We start from the raw sequence: 22,313 nt of genomic DNA on the forward strand, positions 1-22,313 counted from the left end.
GCAGGCAGCGCTCTTTAACCTCTGAGCCATCTCTCCAGCCCCTGGGGATGATTTTCAAGTATGAAAACAGAGGTTTGCAAAGAGTTCAGAAATATGTGGTGAGGGTTTCTTCTACTCAGCTAAGAGCAGAATCTAAACCTCAGTATGATTTCAGCAACACAGAAGAAAGTCGAAAAGAAGCCAGGAAAAATGGGCGGAAGGGAACACCTGTGTTTGCTGGGCCGCCCGGCTAGCCTCTGAACTAAGGCGTATGGAGCCGAGCCGGCCTGACATACTCCCTCCCTCAGGCGCCTCGGGAATTCAACCCTCTCCCTTCCCCAGCCTCAGCTGATGGCTCCTGCCAGGCCGAGGTCAGCTCGCCTCCACTCCCTTACCTCTCCTCATCCTCTGTGCCTTCCTCCGTGAGGGGTGGTGGGGGAAGGACTCTGCCCTTTTCCAAAGCCAAGCTGGCTCGCTCTCTGCGCCTTGCCTCAAGTTCCTCTTCCTTGCTAATCCCATGGTCCCCTGTGAAAATGCCACTCCTCCCCTGCCTCCACTCTGCCTCCACCTCCATCTGCACTCAGCCCACTTCCTATGGCTCTCCCCTCACGCCTCTACCCGCTTCGAGGTCCCGGCAGCCCCCTCCGAACCGCTCTACTCGTTGGCTCTAGTGGGGATCACGTCCTCCACTTTTCACTATTTTCTCGAACCAGAAATGCTGAACTTTCTCGTTCTGGGTCAGTTATCTTCTCCTCAGATACCCTCCTTGAGTAACTTTACTGAGTTTCAAAGTGAATCTCTTTTGTTTTTTATTGAGACAGGGTCTCATGGTAGCCCAGGCTGGCCTCTGACTCACTATGTAGCCCAGGATGACCTTGAACTTCTGGTCCTCTTGCCTCCACCCTCTGAGTTCTGGGATTACAGAGACGTGTACCACGGTGTCTGGTTTCATGTGGTGCTGGGTATGGAATCCAGAACCTCTCGAGTGCCAGGCTCTGCCAAGTAAGCTACATCTCCAGCCCTTGAGGTAAACATTTTCTGGATGCCGACCTACTCCAGACCTAGTTGCTGGCCTGGCATCTCACGCCCGTGCCACCACTTTTCTGGCTCTCTATTTGCACAACCCCTCAGACGCCTCAAGCCGACCGTGTCCTCTGTGAACTGCCGGCCTCTAACCCTTTGACACCTGTGGGCCTGTCCTTCCTGCTGAAGCACACGATGCCGTCATTTGCTCTCTCTCTAAAGCAGATGATGGGAGATGAAATTGACATAAATTCTCGTAGCCCTCACTTCCGGTCAAGAGTATCTGGCTCGTCTGAGCAGCACACACCCTTTCTTTCTCTCTGGCTTCTAGAAGCATCGGAGCCCCCTTAGCTCCCAGAGCCATGTTCCTCAGTCCCTAAGCTCCACCATCATCTGCTCCTGTCAGCCTGTCAGCATAGGGATCTGCCTCAGGACATAAGTTAGATGGCGTGACTGGCTCCTCACTTTCAGTTTCCAGTGTTTGTCACTGGATAATCCGATCCGCTGCTTAGGGCTGCCCGATTCCTGCTTTCCACTCCTGTATCTCCCAGGGGGCTCCTGCTATCCTAACCACCCCTCCCTGAGCATCTGTCACACTTTCTCTCCCTCCCCCCTAGCTCTTCAGTCTGCCCCAGATTCTCTTCCCAGGCCCTTTGCTAACTCGGCATACAGGCCACTTCCTCAGACAGATAACTCTATTCAAGTGGGTTTCCCTATCGTCCCCCAGCCAGTGGCTTATTTCTTTCATGATTTGTATGATGAAAACAACCTTCACTTTAGTTAGAAAAAGATACCTCCTCTTGGAAGCCTTCCAGGAGTTAGCTTCCACTTAGTTTCCATCCTGTTGGTCAGCTTAGCAGCTTGAATGGGAGAACCGAGGCTGTTTTTTCCATTTAGGTCAGCATCCCTTTCATTTCTTACAACCTGCTACTAAAGCCATCATGGAACGCTTCCTCCTTGATCAGAGATCCTTCCCCCCCCACCCCCCCAGCACCCAGTGGGTGCTTAAGCTCAACAGTTGGTACCAGGCCCTAGACTAGGTCCTCTGGCCAGACAACCCCAACTAAGCCATTTTCAAGCTGTATGACTTTGGCCATGCACTCCAGTTACCCACTGCTGTGTAAAAAAAATACATAAATAAATAAAAATAAAAAATGGGGGTGGGGGTGCCCAACCCCTGGCGCCTTCAGAGATTTGCTTTGTAGTCTTGGGCAGGGTTGGTGTGAAAACTCACTTCTGCTCCACTCCTCACTGGGTGGCTCAAGGCTGCCAGTGAAGCACCAGTAGCTCGGCCTCTCACAGGGCTGGTGGCCAGAGGGCGATCAGAGCTGGAGCTGTTGGCTGGACTGCCTTCACATGGCCATCCCACAAGCAGTAGAGAGAGCACAGGAGCGCGAGAGGCTTGGCTGATGCCACCTCACAGAGCTCTTCTGCCTACACTGCAGGGCAGGAAGCCGACCCTATGGCTGTGACAAGAGTAATCAGTTAGATGGAGAGCACCAAGTCCTGAAAGTTGTCTCTGACCTTCACAAGTGCACTGTTACGTGTGTGCACCTGTGCCTACATGCATGTGTGACACAGACATTAATAATAATAATAATTAATAATAATAATAACGGAACAACTGGAATATATATCCACGTGCTTCTTTTTGGAAAATGCAACCAAACATGAGGAGCTCATTAACCCTCTGAGACAAGGTTTGACAGACTCTTGTACTCCCACCTGTTTGGAAAGCTGAAGATTACTTAAGCCTATGAATTCAAGGCCAGCCTGGGCAACATAGTGAGACACCCCATCTTGAGAGAGGCAGCGGGGTGTGTGTGTGTGTGTGTGTGTGTGTGTGTGTGTGTGTGTGTGTGTGCATAGAATTCTGAGAGTTTTTGCTGAAATATGGAGCCTGCTCTGTATGGAGCCTACCCAAAGGACACACAAAGTCACTGAGGATAGGCACCCTCTCACACCTCAAAACCCACATTCTATATAAGAGGGAAATCAGAAGCAGAGACAGGGCAACACTTTTCAAGAACAACACAATTTCTGTGTAGCACTGTGACAAGCCTACAAAAGCAGGGTCAGTCGAGCTAAAGGACCTGTCATGTGCACATTAGACCAGGCCAGGGCTGGACTCTGAGGCCTGGACATAGGTCTCTAGCCCAAGGTTCCCAAATCACTGCCCAGCACCCTCGCAGGCGCTAAGGCGGACCTGCTGGCACTTCGGCGTAGAGGGTGGATGGGTAGGAGAAAAATAAGTAGACCTTGTACCAGCGGGCTGTGTGGTAGGTCAGGTTAGGAAAAGAGGGGGAGAAGAGAGAAAGGGGAACACATGGAAAAGAAGGGGTAAAGGAAGAGAGGGACAGATTGAGAAAGGACAAAGGAGGAAAAAGAGGCTAGTGTGTGTGTGTGTAAGGGCTACCCTCCCTGGGTGGCAAGGGGTTGGGCAGCCACCCTGAGGACGAGTCCCTTCCCAGGCCAGCCAAAGAACGGGGGGGGGGGGGGGCTGTAGGAGAGGGCAGAGGTGAGGGAGGAGGTGTCAGGGACCCCAAGAAATCCACTGTTTAACCGGGGAGTAGCACCTGAAAAAAGAAAACTACGCCCACCAAGACTGAGGCCTTGGAGTCAGTCTGTCGGGTGGAGACCCTATGGACACAGTCTTCTGCACTTGCCCGCCTCCATCCGGCCCAGAACCTGCCCCCAAGCATCCAGCGGTTTGGCATCTATAAGGCACAGCTTGACGATGCTAATCGCAAAGACCTTGAAATTGGGGTGGGGGAGATAGGGCTATGCTTGGGTTCGTGGGCAGCCAGGCTGTGCAGAGTCCAGGCGGGGCGCCAGGGTCCCTATGAAAGCAGAGGAGTCCAGCACACTCTGGAGGCATGAGACACGGGGTTCCATCCTGGTTCCTCTGCTGACCAGAAGCCGACCGCCTGTCTGGTCCTGGTTCAGTTTACCGTGCTATAGGATGGGGTCGTTTGTCATGCCCAGCTAAAGGGGGCGGAGTTCGCGCAGGCTCAGCACCCGCAAGGGGCGCGCGGCGCGGTGCTGGGTGTGCATGGATGCTGGCTCCGGCCCTTTGAGGTCCGCGGGGCCTCTGCCGGGGAATCCCCTTTCCTGCCGTCCACGAGGCACCCACGGCGACGCCCGGCTCCCAAGCTCCTCGGCTGGGAGCGATCCCCCAGCCCACAGAGGAGCGGCCGGTGGTCAGGAGCAGCAGGAGCGAGCCGAGGCCGCGGCTGCCCGGGCCCGCCTGACCCTCGAGGGGGTCGCTGTTGCTTCGCGGATCTCTCCCTCGCTCCCCGCCCGCGTCCCTCCCCGCTGCTCCCGCCGCGTCCGCCTTTTGTTCGCCGAGCCGCGCGCCCCCGAGCCGAGGCGGCGGGGCGGGGAGCTGGCGGGGCTGCGTGGGGGGCGGGCCGCGCCGGGCGGAGCCGGGGCCCTGGCCTCAGCAGGACTAGGAGTCCGAGGCGGCGATCGCCGAGCAAGCGGCAGCCGGGGTCCAGGGGCGCTCCGGGGGCGCGGCGAGGCGGAGGGGGCGGGCACCGGGCGGAGCCGGAGCCGGAGTCGCGGCGCCTGGAGAAGATCGGGCCGCGCGCTGCGAGCACCGAGTGCTGGAGAGGCCGCGCGGCGTGGAACAGGGCCCGAGCGCAGTCCCCGGACGCAGGAGGCCGGATCACAGTCGCGGCCTGAGCGGCGGGAGCGCATCCGAGACCCACCGCAGGGACACCCGGGCCAACCGCTCCCTGGCCATGCGCGCCGCTCGCTGAGACCCGAGGAGGCCGCGATGGAGGCGCCAGCGGGAGAGTCGTCGGCGCGGGGCTATGTCCCCCCGCCTGCGCCCGCGCCCGCCACGGAGAGGAAGAAGAGCCACCGTGCGCCATCGCCAGCCCGGCCCAAGGACGTGGCCGGCTGGTCTCTGGCCAAGGGCCGCCGTGGCACAGGCCCGGGCGCCGCTGCAGCTTGTGGGGCCTCGTCCTCGGCGAGGCCGGACAAGAAGGGGCGTGCGGTGGCCCCAGGCGCCCGGAGTGCGGGGCCGCGGGTGGCCGCGGTGCGCACTGGGGTCCGCGCCAAGGGACGTCCTCGCCCGGGTCCCGGGCCGCGCCCGCCGCCGCCGCCACCCAGCCTCACGGACAGCAGCTCCGAGGTGTCGGACTGCGCGTCGGAGGAGGCGCGCCTGCTGGGCCTGGAGCTGGCCCTGAGCAGCGACGCCGAGTCTGCGGCAGGCGGCCCGGCTGGAACCCGCACCGGGCAGCCGCCCCAGCCCGCGCCGTCCGGCCAGCAGCCTCCACGGCCGCCTGCCTCCCCGGATGAGCCGTCGGTGGCCGCATCGTCTGTGGGCAGCAGCCGCCTGCCACTCAGCGCTTCGCTCGCCTTCTCCGACCTCACCGAGGAGATGTTGGACTGTGGACCCGGCGGCTTGGTGCGGGAGCTGGAGGAGCTGCGCTCCGAGAACGACTATCTTAAGGTGGGGACCTAGGGGCGAAGGGGTGTTGCAGGGCCAGGGGAGGACCTGCCCCAGGGCCCGAGGCTAGAGGCGGCCACTTTAATGCTGAAGGAACAGGGAGAGAGTACCCTACCTTCTCTTCCGTCTCTTCTCCTGAAGTGGATCTTGGATAAGATACCGCCTAAAGGACCCAGATGTGCAAACTGCCCGGCAAACTGCCTCCCCCCTCCCCCCCCCCGCCCCGAGTAAAAACTGTTTTTCAGAATGCTCAGATGGGTGTGTGAGGTGGGGGATAGCCAGCCAGGGCCAACCTCTGCTTTAAGCTGCCCAGGGCCCCGCCTCCAGGCCAGTAGGCCTTCATCGGTTTTCTGTTCTGGGGCCAACATTGATGTGTCTGGCTGCCAGGGAAACCGTGGTTATCCTCTGGCAAGCAGAGTCAGACAGAACACCATCCTAAGTCCTTACCCAGGGCTTCCCCGGCAGGCCTGTCCTTGCCTGCCTTTTGGGGCGGGTCCAGTTTGAAAGCATGACATCTGGGAACATCCCCTTGGCTTCAGTCCACTTCCGCCCAGTCTAACGGTCCCACAGCCTGGGAGGATGATGTCGTGGGAGAACTGGTTCAGAGGCCACTTCCTCAATCCCAGGATATTGTCTTCTGAGAGTGGCTTGGGCAGACCCTGCCCATGCTCCCTGTGGGAAGAGGGAAACTACCCTCCTGGATTGGAGTGTTCCCTCAGTGTGTGTGGGCTTGGGAGAGCTGCCTGGGAGAAACACCCTTCTGTGTCTGGGCCTCTAGGTGCAGCCCATGTACTGGCTGCCTGTTCCATGACACGGTGGCAGCTATAGGGACAGCCCTGCCCTGGCTTCTTGACCTTGGCTGGGAAGCTGAAGTCTTCGTGGGCTGTACTGCCACTGCTGGGAGAGGCTGCAGTGTTGCCTGCACTTGACAGTTGATGGCCTGGCACAGCACCCAAAGTGGCCTGGCCAGGAGCCATGGTGCTCACACACTCTAATGACACGTCTGCCCTGCAGTCTTAACTGCCTCTTGGTTCTACTGTTGAGGGGGTTTCTTCTTCCTTAGTGTGTTGGGGTGCTGCTCTTGCCTTTGTGTCCTCTAGCCAGCCTGTTCTCAGTAAACTCCTGGACACCAGAGCACACAGCTCCGTGTGACAAAGGATCTTCACCCACCTGTTCACAGCCGGAACCTTCCCCGGGCCAGGCTTCCAGGCTTCCAGGCTTCCAGGCTTCCTTTTTCTGTTAAATGGGAATATAAGTCTTTAGAAAGGCTTCACTCCCCGTAGTCATTCCAGGCTTCTGTGGGCGTGTGGAGTCTTCTGAAGCCAGCGGTAAGAAGAGTGGAGGGTGGGAGGATGGAGACAGCCTCCTGGATGCCCCTACCTGAGCTACTCCAGACCTGAGCTACTCCAGACCTGAGCTACTCACTCCAGACCTGGACCTCAGCACCTCTCTCCAGCAAATGAGGACAACTCAGAGCTCTTGGTTTGGTTTCTTCCTGGCCCCCATCTCGGGCCTCTTCCTGTGCTCCCAGAAAGTGGTCAGGCAGCCCTGATCGCCATTGGAAACCTCCATAGGTTTGTAGGTGGGAAAATGGCTCCAGGAGGCTGACTGAGGGTTGAGCCCAGGTTCTCCTAGAGACCAGGACCTCCCCCCCCCCCCCCAGGACATTGCAGTTCTGGCGCCAGGCTGAGCCTGTTCCTACCATCCACTCAGTAGTTGAGTTGTCCTACCCTCGGGCCTCTATTGGATCGGCAGCTTCCTGGCTGTGTGGTCTTGGACACAGCGCTCACCATGTTTGGACCTAAGGTTTCTTATCCTAAGACAAACAGTTTACACACAGATCGTCCTTAGAGATTACATGTGCACATAGCTAGAGCACTTGGCACTGTAGGAAACTGTAGATGGGGGAGCTGAGATCTCTTGCTGCTCTTGGGATGGAGAACAGGTCTCCTTCAGCATCTGTCACGTTCTTGATTCTGAGGGAGCCGGCTGAGATCTTCCTCCTGACCTTGGACCCGTTCATTCATTTGTTCATACACCTACTCACTCACTGTTTGCTTAAAGGAGATTTTGAGGTACAACTGAACCAGGGAGAGCCTAGGAGAGACCAGAATGAAGCAATAGTCACAACAAACCACAGTGTGGCTGGCGATAAGGGTGAGCCGGCTAATTGTGCCAGGAGCACGTAGAGGTGGGCCCGAGGACTCCGGGAGGCCAGGAGATGAGAGACGATGGGGCCAGCAGATTAAGGAGCTGCAGTTAGAACCTTCTAGGCTGAGGAAAGTTGGGAAAGTGTTGGGTGAGGAAGGGAGCCATGCTGACTCTTGCTGCGCATTGGGGCAGTACCCACACTGTTCTGCAGGTCTCTTTCCCACAGTGTTTGGCCTCACAGAGATATTGGGGGGGGGGGAGGGAAATCCCTGAGAGTGTGGGCTGCACGCCTACTGTGCGGCTTCCTGCTGTAGGTGTTAATACTGTGTGGCCAGAACAGGAAGGGGACCTGCTCCAGGTACCCCAGGGTAAGGGAGAATCATTCTCCCGTGTGTTTCCTGCCTCTCTAGGCCACTTTGCATCTGAGGTACAGAAACTGGATAAGAAGGAAGATGACTCTAACCCTCCCCCCCCCCCCCCATGTCCACTGCAGACTGCCACATGAGTTGAAGGGAATGCCCTGGGTTCCGGGTGGCTCTGTTGCACTTTACCTCTCAGCTTGTGTGTGCTGCTGGAGGGGGTGGGGGTGGGGGAAACTGTCAACCCTTGTCTTGAAAAGCCCTGCTCTGGGGCCTAGGTTAGGGAGGTCCCAGAGGGCCAAGCCTCTTCAGGCAAGGTGGTGAGTTTGGTGTCACTTGGAACTATTCAGAGAGAGGCCTGGGTACAGGCCTAGGATTTGCGGGTAGCGTTGTGCATACGGTCCTGAGTGCTGATGGTGATCTCTGGGAAGCAACCGGGGGTGGGGAATCTTCGTGATGGCTACAGTACAGCTGTCTGATGACCTGGGGTCCCTTCTAGTCAAGGTGTCTGGGGGTTATCCACTGGGGATTTCAGGGTTCAGAAATATGACTTTAGCTGTAGAGCAGCCCGGCTGTGTTCGTCTTTGACCGAGTGGTCTAAGTTCCTGTGACCACCAGCCGTTACCCATGAGCCATGTGGTATCTCAGAGTCCTAGAGCTCAAAGATCTGGCTTTGAGCCCTGATTCTACCATTTGCTGTGTGGGTCAATGGGCAAGTGGCTGGCCTCTCTGAGCTGCTTTTGCTTTCATTTTGTTTTGTTTTGTTTCAATCCGTATAACAGAGGTGATGGGGTGTGCCTGGACAGTCCCCAAGGATTGCGCTCAGCAGTCGGGGAGATGTAAATAGTCAAGAAAACATATCGTAAGTGAAGTCCTTATGTCTCGTGAGGAACTGTTGTGCCTCTGAGCCAGCGAGCAGACAGGATGTCTGTGTGCTCATCCTTGGAGGAACTGGGAGGGGCCAGGAGGGTGAGTGTCCTCAGCCCTCGAGGAGGATTAATAAATTGGAGGCGGCTTCAGGGTGGGACAGAAAGGCACCATCACACTCCCGACACACAGGTAGGCAGTGGGGAGTCTAGGCACCCTACCTAGGGGTTCCAGCTGTGAGCCGTAGATGCCACTCACGAGGGCCCGGAGAAAGCCCCTCGCTGAACTGGCAGTTGCCACTGTATAGATGGGCAAGTGGAGGCCCCAGGATTCTGTCATACGCCCACCCTCCAACCCTGCTGTTGTATCTTGGTCCTGTTCCTTCTGCCACATGGCCAGCGAGATGGAGCTTTTGGTTGCTACTGACATGCCTGGTCTTGGGCAGAAGTTGGTGAGAGGAATCCTACAGGCCAATGCCACGCTAAGATCTGTAGGCAGCAAATGGCGAGTAAGCGCAGTTGGGAGAGAGTGTTTACCCAGCATGCACAGAGCCCTGGGTTCCATCCCTCGACTGGCATAAGCCGGGCATACAGCCATATGCCTGTAATTCTGGCGTTCAGGAGGCAGCAGCCGAAGGACCGGAAGTTGAAGGCTAATCCTTGGCAACATAGTGAGTTCAAGGACCACTTAGGCTAAGACTGATACCCAAGCCTGTAGGTGGGGACTTGCCTTTAGGGGGAATCACTCCTGTAAAACGGGGGTTGGGCGTGTCATGGACCTCTTTATTGTGAGGGTGCTTGTCCATTGCTTAGTAAATGTGCTAACCTGGTCATTCTAACTTTCCTCTCTTCCTTCCTCCCTCTGATTGGTGTCTCAGGGCTCAGACTGTTCTTCAAGGCTCCTGGGAGGTACAGGAGGAGGGACCCAGCCTGTCACCATGTCAGCAAAATCCCCTGGTCCCTGCCCTGAGTTGCAGCTTCTGGCTGGCTTACAGGGTTTGGGGGTTGTGGGAACAGTTCCAGCGGGAGAGAAATTGAGATGGAAAATGTGAGTGGCAGCTGCTGTGGCCCGAGGAGACCGCAAAGCTCAGTGCTCTTTGAGAGGGGCTGGGCCTGTGTCCTCAGACACAACCTTGTACACATAAATGTGTGTACACTTATTCAGAGCTCAAGCCCAGAGAACCGCAGCTACTCATGCCTGGCTGGTGTGTAAGTTCAGTGACTCACTCAGGCTCTATGCTTCCAGAAGCCAGCCTCCAGGCAGGTTCGCTCGGATCCCCATGGAAAGTGGTATACAGGGCTGTGTCAACAGACCTTTCCTGCCACACACTACCACACACAGCACATACCAGCAGGAGACGCCAGGCTGGGAAGCACACCTTCCTACACACAACCCGGAGACACGCTCAGACACAGGAAGGCCACGTACATGTGAAGGTGTGCACACAAACAGACATTACCATCCTTGCCAGGTGTCACACTTTGCTTACCTAGGCACCTGGGGCAGCCTCTTCCTCAGAGAGCTACCATCCCTTTGCTCATGTGCCTGAGGCTCAATAGCTTTCAGATGGATACCCACGAAGAGATTCACAGATAGGATGGATCCAACCTTCATACCCATGGTCTACACAAGGGTGGATTATGCAAATGTCAGACATGGTATTTGCCTAACTAGGGCACCTAGGACACGGCCACACATCCACTTACACTGACTGTGACATTTCACCTACACACATAAGCACAGGAAGTCTTGGTTTGGTCAGTGTCCCCTGGAGCTACTGTGTATGGCCCTACTGTTTCCAGCTGTTCTGGAAGCTTCCTCTTAGCATGCTCCTGGGAGTGTGAGTGGCGTCAGGACTGGGTTTGTAACCACCTGGATCTAGGGTGCCAGGCGCCCGACTGAGGAGGGCAGCAGGTGGGGTCTGGAGAAACTGCATCAACGTTCCCCAGGCTCCTGAGCCAAGTCCTGTGGGATTAAGGGGAAAAAATGCTGGTCAAGCAGCTTGCCACAGAAGGTACACCGCCTCAGGGTAACTCTTCTAATCTCTTTGGAATTTCCTGTTCACCCTGTCCCCCCATCTGCTACAGCTACAGAGGCCACAGAAGGTGCCCATGTCTAGCCTGGAACTTACAGAAATGAGATGAGGCATAGGCACCCAAGGGCAGCTAGGTGGGCTTCCTGGAGGAGGAGGAGGCGTCCCAGCTGGGGGGGTTTGCCTGAGTGGCTGTCTCGGTGCTTAGTGTCTGGAACAGGGCCTGCTGCATTAAGTAGATGTATGTGCCTGACCGCTGGGCTGTGCTTCCGCACTGGAAATGGATGGTAGGTTTATGAAGGAGGGCTGGAGCCAGGTGTGGCCATATACACCTATAGTCCCCACACTGGGGACAGGCTGGGGCAGGCATTCAGGGCTAGCCTGTGCTACAGAGTGAGGCCCTGTCAGGATGGGACAGAGCCAGAGGGAGGAAAGGAGAATAGAGTTGAGTCCGGTGTGCTAGTCGTGGAGGGGGCGGGGTTAGGGGCACTAGGTGCCAGAGCGGTAGACCCTTGACCGGGAAGTGGCCTCTTTGGGTTGTAGCAGGGCAGGGGCCATGTGCCCCTAGCACCAGGCACACAGAGCTGCCCCTGTCTCAGGATGTCAGTGAGGGAGGAGGCAAGAAAGACTATGAGGTCGCACAGGCACAGGCCATCTTTAGAACCAGGTCTGAGGCCGCCCTCACCTGGTCTCTTCCTTCCTGTGGGCGCCGCCTCCCGGAGCCTCTGACTTGCAGTCTGTACAGTGGGACTTCAATCCCTTTCTTGCAGATCCTTGGGAAGATAAGAGTTGGGGCACATGGCAGAGTATCACCATCCTGTGTACAGAAGATGGGAGGGACCCCAGGCTCTGGGTAGCCTCTGTGGCAGATGGACACCCCAGAAGAGGGCTTGGTTAAATTTGAGGCAAAGGCCTGGCCAGCTGCCAGGGTCCCCTGACTGTGGCCAACCCCTCTCTTCCACACATGACATCATTTGCAGTCGGCACACACCCCTCTGGTGCAGGAAGGCGGGCTCCTTGGGACCCGCACTGTGGCTGCCTTTGCTGGCTGCCCCAAGATGGCATAGGAGTCCGAGGAGGTAGAAGCTATTGTCTGTCTCTCCCTTGTCTCCGGCAAATGTACTGACAGCAGCGGGGGGGGGGGGGGGGGGGGGGACACGGACAGGGACGAACAGGCTTGGGCTGCAACCCTGGGCCTACGCTTTGCTCTCTGTGCTCTCCTTTCCTGGGACCTCAGCTCTATAACAAGTCCTGCACCGTTGCCATGAAGACAGGAGCCCCTACCTGAGGAGTTTATCACTCAGCCTGGCTCTTAGCCTTTACCCTTCAGCCACCGCAGGCTCTGGTCTGACCCATGAAGAGCCCTGGGTCCTGGGTTGCAGGTTACCCCTCTCTCTGGATGTGCCTATCTGTCTGGGAGGTGTGTGGAGCCAGTTGCATTGTGGGTACCTAAAGACACAGTTCGCCTTGCAGCTCACTCACCCCTGAGTCACTCTTCTCCTGATGGCCAAAACCTGTGCCTCACTTGCAACCTGGTGATGCTTGCTTGCCGGTGGAGGACCAGTCCTTGCCCCCACCCACCCTCATTCCTTGATAGTGGTAGAGTCTTCTGTCTGGGCCACAGATGAAAATAAAGATGGCTTGTGGGGGGGGGCGGAAAGTGATGATTCCCCAACTGCCTGAGCCTGCTGGGCTCTGGACTGTTAAATAGCACCAGACTGTGCCTGGTCAGTCTCCCATGGGCCTGCCTTTCAATCACAACTCCACAGCCTCTTCACGCAGACTCCCCCATGCCTTCACTGCCGTTGTATCACCCGGTCCATTTCCCCCACCGCTTTCCGTGAGTTCATTTGGAGCAGCGCCTGGGGACTGTTCCAGGCTAGGTTTCCTGTGCTGGGTAGCCGGGAGCGTTGTGGGGACTCCTTGGTGAGGCGCTCTTCCCACAGTGACTGGACTGTTAAACCAGTAATTTCTGGCTTCACAGCAGCCACTTCTGGTGTCCTGCATGGCAGCATGGATCTTCCAGAGTGTTCGGCCTCCTTCCTTCTACCCGGGCCTAAACGGCGGCCCCAGGAAGGCTGAGGAGCTTGCTGGCCACATTGCCTATAAGTGGCAAGAGGGGCCGAGGCTTGTGTGGCTCTCCTTTGACGCTTAAATCTTCAACTCCCTGCTCTCTTCTGTTACAAACTTGGCTGAAGCCCAGAGGCTGGGGGATATGTTGTCAACAAATCCTGATCCAAAGTTGCTTTCCTTCCTGTGCACTCGGACAGGACAGGAGAGACAGTGTGTCATGCGCCCTGACTGGGCCTTAGCTCACAGGGCCTCGAGGCATTGCCCCTAGGCTTTGAATAGTGCAGCGGCAAAACAGATATGACCTTGGTGGGCAGTAGGCAGTCTGTGGGTATCTTCCTAGCTTACACACACACACACACACACACACACACACACACACACACACACACATACACACACACACACACACAGAGGGGAGCTCTTCCTGGTGGAACATACCTCCTATGCCAGGCCTGGAGACCACCTCACTAGCTGTGGAGACTTCCTTAACCTTCCTCCATTCACTTCCCTGTGCGGTGGGAAGGTAAGAATAAAATCTCAGTCACCACTGAGAAAGAGATAAGGGTTTCTGGTGTCCACCTGGTGTCTGGCACATGCCAAACCCTTGGAAATGCTAGCTGTTGTTAACTTTTGTTGTCCTATTACAGAGACTGTCCAGTTTCTAAGCCTTAAAATGAGCCTTAAAATGAGCCTAAGCCCTGACTGTTGACCCCTCTAATTTCAGGCTTCTTGCCGTCTGGGGATCTAGGGAGAAACTGCGTATTGTTGGCATGAGCCTGCCTTGCTCCATCTGTCTGCTCTCTATGGTGTTGGAGAGGCAGCTCCCAGAGAAGTGGGACCTGCCTCCCAGGATCTCCAGGATCACACATCCTCAGTGCCAGCCGAACAGGGCCACTGAGATCTTGTGACCCACTGATACCTGGCTGGGTGTGACCTCCTTCTAGGAACCTTGGCCCTGACTCCCCCAAACCTCTGCTTGAAGAGGCTAAGCTGAGTTGAGCTCCCTCTCTGGCTCACTGCCCGCTCTGGGTTCCCTTCCTCGGCAGTGGCCGCCGCCCTCCCCGCTGGAGTGTTTGCATTCGGGCTGAGAGGGAAGTGGAGCTTTCTGCAGTCCTCTTCCTGGGGTTCAAGTGTAATGATCTCATCTGGAGCCTTGTCAGAGCCCCGGGGAGAAGGAGGAGGGACAACAGATGGCTTTTCTGGCCTTTTGGGTGGGGTTGGCCTACTGTCCCTGTGGCCACTGCTGGTCAGCTCTTTTTGAGCCGGGGTAGGTTGCCAGGGCCAGGTAGGGTGACAAGTTGCCTAGAGCCAGGATGGCAGATGGATAGGCATCCTGGGCCTTGGCCCAGGGGAGGATGATGGTAGCCAAGTGGTTTGGGAGGAGATGGGCAAGGCAGAGCCCCTGGGGCTTTGTAGAGCAGGTTGATGTGAGTGCAGTTTCCGTCCCATGTATAGGCTCAGTTTCCCTATCCATTCCTGAGTCTGCTTGTTCATTGGCCGGTTGGGCCCTTGAGACCTGGGAAGGAAGTGAAACATCTGGGTAAGATTTGGAATCTGTCATGGCCATGGCCTGGTGACACTGTGCTGGGAATTGAAACCTCCCTGTACATTAGCCTCAGAGTGTAAAGGCAGTTTGCCGCAGCTGCGTAGTAAGACGGTGATCTTCCCCTCAGCCTGTTCACTCGGAGGCATTCCTTGGGCCCATCTATGTGTGCTGAGGCAGCCCTGTCATATGTGGCTCTCTAGTGACAGAAATGGGTCTTCCACAGTCAGGCAGACAGATGAGTAAAATGAACGTCACAAATAGGCCTGCGAAGGGCAGTATGAGGAAAAGAGAAAGCTGCGAGGCTTTGCAGGAGGTGCCACAGGCTGAGAGCTGTCACAGGACAGGGGATGTCTGCTGCTGGGGGACATTCAGGTGGCTGGAGTGTGGCCCACGTGAGGGGTAGCTGAGGAACGTGGAAGTGAGAAGTGAGTGGGGTCAGGCCTGGTGGAGCCTGCGCTCTGTGCTCCTGGGATAGCTTTGTTCTGAGTCTGATGAAAGAGAGCTTGTTTTGCTTTGTTTTGGTTTTTGGTTTTTGGTTTTGTCAGTTTAAAATTAAGTTTTGGCAAAATTATGCAGTCTCTATAATTATTACCCCCTGTCAAGATATAGACTAAGGCCTATAAACTAGATACGTTAAAATTTTTATTTCTTCTTAAAAACTATCTACCTGCCTGTCTACCTGCCTTTCTATCTCTTAGTGTGTGGATGCGGGCATGCGTGCGGAGGTCAGTCAAGCTTAGTGATAAGGATCTTGACTCAGTGGACCATCTCATAGGCTCCACATTAAAAAAAAATCACTTTACTGTATATAGATTGAACCTAAAGACTAGGAGTAAAGCTCAGGGTCAGAGTCTGGATTTATTATGTGGGAGACATTGGGCTTTAATCCTCAGCAACCAAAAAAGAAAAAAAAAAAAGAATATAGAAGGGTTTACTGTTCACACAAATGTCCTCTGTAGTCAAAGCCCGCCCACTCCCATTGGTCTGTCCTCTGTCCTATCACCTTGCCCGTACAGAATTTTACATATATGGCATCCCACGGCCTCTACTGTGGCCAGCTTCCCTCACAGAGCCTGAGCACCGGCTCCTACAAGCTTCCAGAACCCTCTTCCTCTGCTGTTGTTGGTGTTCTCTTATGCGGAGCAGTTGTAAGGGGTCACAGCTTAGCTGTTTGCCAGTCAAGAGACATGTAGGCTGTCCTCAGGTTTTAATAAGTATTGGAGGGTTTAAAATGGGGGAACATTTAAGCAGTTTTACTCACATTTTAAGCATTAAAAAAAAACCCACCACCCTTTCTGGGTGTAGTGGCACACGCCTGTAATCCTAGCACTTGGGAGGCAGAGGCAGTGGATCTCTGTGAGTTCCAGGCCAGCTTGTTCTACAGAGTGAGTCCAGGACAATGAAGGCTACACAGAGAAACCCTGTCTCAAAACAAAAAGCAAAAATAAAAGATCATTCTTTAGGGGCTGGAGTACATACAGAGCAAGTGCTAATGTGTGCAAGGGTCTGAGTTCACTGGAGAAACAAGGGAGGGAAGGCAGGCAGGCAGGCAGCTTACTGGGGATGAAGGGTGACCATGACAGGCATTAAACCTGGTCATTTCACCCTTGGTCTGGCCACCAGGCCTACTGTAGCACCCACTAATTATTCAAACAAAGGGATGTGCCAGAGGTAGTCGGTGTTTTGAGGACGGAGCAGGAGGCCCGGGTGTGCAGAGTCCACAGGCTCTCACTGGGCGAGGCTGTCAGCTCTCAGCTTCTGACCCCACCTTGGCTTAGCTGGGATCTCAAATGCGGTTGCCAGGCTTCCATGCTGGCTGTGGAAACTGCTCTGGGTGGGAGAGAGTGGAGGATCTCCACCTCTTGTCTTCAGGAACCTCATGTCCCCTTCGCTCCTTCTCTGTCTCTTAAGGGTGGGGTGGGGCTGTCTCTGGGGTCAGGCTACCCACTGCCACCTGCTGCGTGTCTACAAATGGCTGTGTGTCTACAAACAGGCCAAATCCATCATGCACATAGCTTGCACTCTGGTACAAGGAAGGAAACCGGCAAACTCATTCCACGCCTGGTTCTCATCGCTCAGTCAGCCATCTGACACGTGCGTGGGTGTCACAGAATCTTTCCCTGAACCTGGAGTCAGGGTTCCAGGGATCTGTCTCTCTCCATGCCTGGCTTTCACGGGTGCTGGGGATTTGAACTCACGGCCTTGTGCTTGTACAGCAGACGCTTTGTCCATGGAGCTGACTCCCCAGCGCTGTTTCTCCCTCCCAGGCTTTGCAGAGATCAGAGGCTCTGGCACTGGATTCTGTGCATGGACCCCATTGAGCCTCTGCTGGGACTCTCAGGATAATGTCTTTCAGTGTAAGCACCAGATACAAGGAAGCCAGCTGGATTGAAACAGTTGTTAAAGTATGGTCCAACTGTGATAGAGCCACATGCTGCTTTGATAGGTTCTAAGTTCAAGGTACTGATGAGCAGAAACAGCATTTTGTCATTTTTGCAACAATCTTTTTTGTTTTTGTTTTGTTTTGTTTTTTTGGTTTTTCGAGACAGGGTTTCTCTATGTAGCCTTGGCTGTCCTGGACTCGCTTTGTAGACCAGGCCGGCCTCGAACTCACAGCGATCCACCTGCCTCTGCTTCCTGAGTGCTGGGATTAAAGGCGTGCACCACCACCACCTAGAAACAGTCTTTTTGTTTGTTTTGTTTTTGGAGACAAGGTCTCTCTGTGTTAGCCTTGGCTGTCGTGGACTCGCTTTGTGGTTCAGGCTGGCCTCGAACTCACAGTGATCCACCTTCCTCTGCCTCCTGAGTGCTGGGCTTAAATGCATGCGCCACCACGCCCAGCTCACAACAATCATTATAGGATATGAAAATACTAGTGATTTCTTCGGTGTCCGATTCTTGGATGCTTCTGCTGTAATCGCACTCTGTTGTCGAGTCCTCGATGGCAGGGGATGCTAATTTATAGGGATGAATGAAAGTGAAGACGTGACTGAGGAAGATGTGACACAGGAGCTGTCCTGAGGGAAGCGTTGTCTCCAGGGCTCTTGCCCATCTAGGTAGGCTCGGCAGAGCGCACCCTCCCTGTGAGGCACACAGCTCTCTGTAGATTGGGCTCCTGGCTTGCCTTACCCAGTGCTTTCTGCAAGGACTCACGAGATGATTCACCAGGAGTGTGTCTGTGTAAACCGTGGGGTCCTGTGCCACTCTGTGAGCCTATTATTAGTAGCATTGTGAGTTCACGTTGGGTCCTGAACCTCGAGACCCTTCCGGGCCAATCTCCCAGGAGTCCTAGGAACTGGCCATCTGTGCGAGGTTGCTTCCTGCCGGCAGCCATCTCGCACCACTGTGTGGACAGAGAGGCGCTTGACATGTAGGAAATGTGTGGGGAGCAGGCAGTTCCCTGGGCAGGCAGACCTTGCCATCCTCCTGTGGTGGCGCTGGGGTAAGCCTGGACTCTGTCTCTCCTTTCACACAGCGTTAGATCTGTGGGAAAAGGGACAGAAGGCTCCAGGCTATAGAAAGAGACCAGGGAGGCCAATAGCCTTACTCTTTGGTTCATACCTGCCCTTGGGGACCAGGCATGGGTCAGAGCCAGCCTTGCCCTGCCTTGCCTTTCCTCAGACAGAGGAAGAAAGGTGAGGGAAAACTAACACAGCCTTACATTGGAGCCTGCCGTTCAGAGTCAGATTAGGGAAGGAGGGAGGGATATTGTGGAAAGAGTTGGGAGTTAGCCTGGTAAAGGCCAATAGAGCATAGCGAATGGCCTGAGTAAAGCTGGAAGAATGCAGTTAGCATGCCCTGGCCTAGGGCCACTTGCCTTGTGTGGAATCCAGCTTCACCTCTCCCTAGTTTGGGCAGCTCTGGGAAACTTCTGAGCCTCAGATGCCTCCTCTGCAAAATGGGAACATTTTCAATGCCTCCCACAGGCTTGGAAAGAGGACAGGCTGTCAGCGTGCAGGCATGAGCCTGTCTTCCTGAGCCCCTGTGGCCAGGCGGTCGGTTAGTCCTAGCGTATCTGGCTGCAGGTGCAAGATAGATAGGGAACAGATAGCCGGGCGTGGTGGCGCACGCCTTTAATCCCAGCACTCGGGAGGCAGAGGAGGGCGGATCACTGTGAGTTCGAGGCCAGCCTGGTCTACAAAGTGAGTCCAGGACAGCCAAGGCTAACACAGAGAGACCCTGTCTCGAAAAACCGAAAACCAAAAACCAAAAAATAAAAAAATAAAAAATAAAATAAAAAAAAATAGGGAACAGACTAGGCCATGGCGAGGAGTCGAGGGTCAGAAGCTTGGGCCTGAGGCCCGTGGAATGAGCCACCCACTTTTATTTCTTCCTTCCAGATTTCCTCTAATCAATGGGCATTGCCTTCCAGTCACAGCCAAAAAAACAAACAAAAAACCAAAACAAACAAACAAACAAAAAACCTAAAAAACTTTGAAAAAGAACAACCATGCTGGGGTTGTCCCTGGACCTTGTTCTCCCTTCTTCTCCCACACCCCGCCCCCCCTTTGCAGCCTGGGCTTAGATGTTTAGTCGGGTTAAGCTTCAAGGGAAAGAGGATGGCCTGAAATCAGAGCTCGGAGGGGATGCACGATGCCTTTCCTTAGCTTCTTTACGCTTGATACAGCCTAGGGATCTTGATCCAGTTCATTTCAGGGTGGCCCTTGGCTTGTGGGGTTGAGAACTGGGGTTCCCCAGACTCCACGGTGGGCACTGCACATTGTAGCCTTTCACACCCATAGATAGAGGAGGAGATTCCGAGTGGCCCCATGTTGGGAAGGGGACACTGCAGAGCCTTGTTCTGAGAGTTTGACCCCTCTTTCCCGACGTCTTATAGAGGAATTCAAGAGGTGGCATCTCTGTGGGGCCTCTGGACTGTCTGTGACGAAGCCAGGAGGCCTGTGTTTCAGCTCTCGCCAGCCGGACCTGCCACTCCAGAACCTCCCAAGGCGAAACTCTGACTGAAGGGCCTAGGTGCCCGGAAGATCCCTGGGCCGGGTGTGGACAAGGAGCATCTGCAGTCAAGCAGGGCCCTGTGCTCCTGGGGCCTTTCCCCAGGCCCAGCACCTCCTTTCCCTGCCCCCACCCCGGGCCCAGACACCCAGAGTCTCTGCCTAAGCTCTACAGTGTCCAGCCCGTGTGAGCCACAAGCTTGCCTTTGCCAACTGAAGCCTCACATGGGGCCGTGCCAGGAGGGGCTGGTGGGTGTTTTGCCCGCAGCTGGGGTAAGCCCCCAGAGGCCTCAGCCCCGCCCCCCCCCTCGCTTACCACCATCCCCAAAGTCTCTCAGATACAGAGCTGGCGTGTCCACAACAGCCTGCACTGTGGTGAAGGCAGTTCCCCTGAGAGACAGCTGCTGAGGAGACAAGTCATCCGCTCATTTCTTCACTAGACGCCTGTGTCAGGCCCAGGGCCTAGAACTTGTACTGTGAAATGGGACTCTTGTCTTCTGTGGGGACGAGAACGAGAAGGAGATTTCTTGCCTTGGAATCACCAGGGGGACCCCCAAAGTTTCTGACTCAGTAGGTCAGGTTAGGAATACGAGGGTTTGTAACGAGGGTTTGTAACACGTTCCCATTTTGAGGGGAGTACTGACCTAGAACCACACCCCTGAACGTGTTGGGCAAACCCTACCGGCGGGCCATACTACCCTGGGGGCCACTGTTGATCAGTACCAGGTAGAGAAATTGTGACCAGTGCTTTTGTATTTTTCAAAACTTCCTGTTTGACTGTGTACTACTTTCACAAAAGCCAGTTACTTAAAAACTAAATATGAAGGGGAAAATGGGAGGGAGGAAAGAATGGGAGGATACAAGGGATGGGATAACCATTGAGATGTAACAAGAATAAATTAATAAAGGAGAAAAAAAATATTGACTTAAAAAAAAACCCTAAATATGGAGGGATGTCACTACTGCAACTTGAGCGCCATCCATCTGTTACTGAGTCTCAGCCACTTGAGCTTGAGTGTGGCCTGTGTTTCCTCCTGTCTCATTCTGACCGAGAGAGTCACTTAGACCCCCCACGTCCTCCAGTCACGGTGTTCTTTGAGAATAACAAGGGGACTGCGTGAGCTACTCACAGCTGGCAAGGCTGGATTTGAATATGGGCCCCTGCAGCCTGGCCCGTATGGATGTAGCTGTCTGTGTTCACTTCCTGCCCCTTCCTTCCTGCTCCCTTCTCTGTCAGCTGAACTGGTGCCTGGGCTCCTCACTTCCCCATTTCTCTCACTGGTGTGCTGGCTGACTGGCCCACTTCCTCCCTTTCCACTTCTGGTCTGCCCATTTGGCATGGTGTGTGGGGTGGTGACTCCGTGTACCTTGGGATAGGGTGTCACTCACTTTGGGGTTGCTGGTGAATACACCCTTAGGACACAGTCTGTCATGGCAAGTAGTGATACAGGGATTATTTGGCAGTAGAGGGGAACAGCACATACGTGGGGGCGTTGGAGCCTCTAATTTGTCATTTCCATCTTCCTTTCAGGCATATGGATGTGAGGACCCCTGGGGTGTGGCATGGCCTGAATAACATGGCTCCATCAATCCAGAAGGCCACCTCCTCCACTCCCCACAGGGAGCCACAGTGGCCAGGCCACAATCTGCACACACTGCAGTCTGGACACAGCCTGTGCTGGTCCCGTGTGAGGAAAGGCCTCTATGCCCCCTTTTCCAGACCATGCAGGTCCCTGGTGTGGGGAGCAGAGGAGACTCCACCCCCACGTCCCTCCCCTTCATCTCCATCTTCTTTTGGGGCCTCCAGCCCTCCAGATCTGGTCACCTCTTCAGGTGGCCTTGCTGTTCCTGGCTGCCTCCCTGCTTCTATGGGTACTAACCTTGAGTGCTTCTCCTGGGAAGGCGGGGAGTACCTTTGTCAAGGCCTCATCCCTGATGACTCAGTTTCCCTTCTCTGTGCAATCTTGTTTAAGCTAACAGTAGGTATTATTCATGTTTGTGACTCGGTTCCCATATTTGTTATGAGACATAATTATGTGTTTTTTTCTGGGAGGCGTACCCATGCCCCTCAGTGAACTGTCTGGTAGTCACTTGCCAGCCTTCGCAGCGAGGAGTCTTGTTCTTTCTTCATCGGGCATGCTTTTTTAAAAAACAATTTCCTTATTTATTATGTATACAATATCCTGCCTGCAAGCCAGAATAGGACACCAGATCTCATTATAGATGGTTGTGAGCCACCATGTTGTTGCTGAGAATTGAACTCATTACCTTTGGAAGAGCAGTCGGTGCTCTTAACCTCTGAGCCATCTCTCCAGCCCCAATCAGGCATGCTTTGATTTATCCAGTTACTACTGGTTGGGAGTCTGCAGGAAGCTAACTAAATAGGTGCTGGGTATAGGGGCAGGTAGGGCGACCTTCAGGCTCCTCACTGGGAGCCTGTTAAGTAGAGTTTTAGGTGAGCTGAGGAAAGTGGGGGTGGGGGGTGGGGCTGATGGGAGCTGTGACAGAGGTGGCAGCAACTGGCCTTCCTGAGTGAGGTCACCTCTAAGACCTTCCACTTAAACTCAAGCAAGGCCTTCCAGGCCCTGTATGGCTGACCCCTCTATTTCCCAGCCTTGGTTGTTTTGGTTTGGTTGTTGGTTTTCTTTGTTTGGGTTCCCACATAGCTGAGGCTCGCTTTGACATCATGATCTTTCTAATTTCATATCCCCCAGGCCTGACTTTTGCTCTTTTAACTAAAAGCAAACAAAATAAAAATTTTTTTCAGCCTTGGCTGGCCTGAAACTCACTGAGATCCTGCCTCTTTTCAAGTGCTGGATGAAAGATGTGCACCATTATTAAACAAATATAATTTTGATTAGACAACTTTGTATGT

The 22,313-nt window shown here is 54.8% G+C and overlaps 1 protein-coding gene across 1 annotated transcript in view; it reads left to right on the forward strand.

Moving 5' to 3' along the window:
• Positions 1 to 2,006: 2,006 nt before the first annotated feature.
• The window catches only part of MTCL2 (microtubule crosslinking factor 2), a 78,733-nt gene continuing 58,426 nt past the window's right edge, over positions 2,007 to 22,313 (forward strand). Inside the window, exon 1 of the mRNA XM_084775633.1 lies at positions 2,007 to 5,461. Coding sequence (XP_084631759.1) covers positions 4,055 to 5,461 — 1,407 coding nt within the window. The 5' untranslated portion in view covers positions 2,007 to 4,054. The remainder of the gene's footprint in view (positions 5,462 to 22,313) is intronic.

The sequence above is a fragment of the Acomys minous genome (genome assembly GCF_964271855.1).
Source record: "Acomys minous genome assembly, chromosome: 3".
NCBI lineage: Eukaryota > Metazoa > Chordata > Mammalia > Rodentia > Muridae > Acomys > Acomys minous.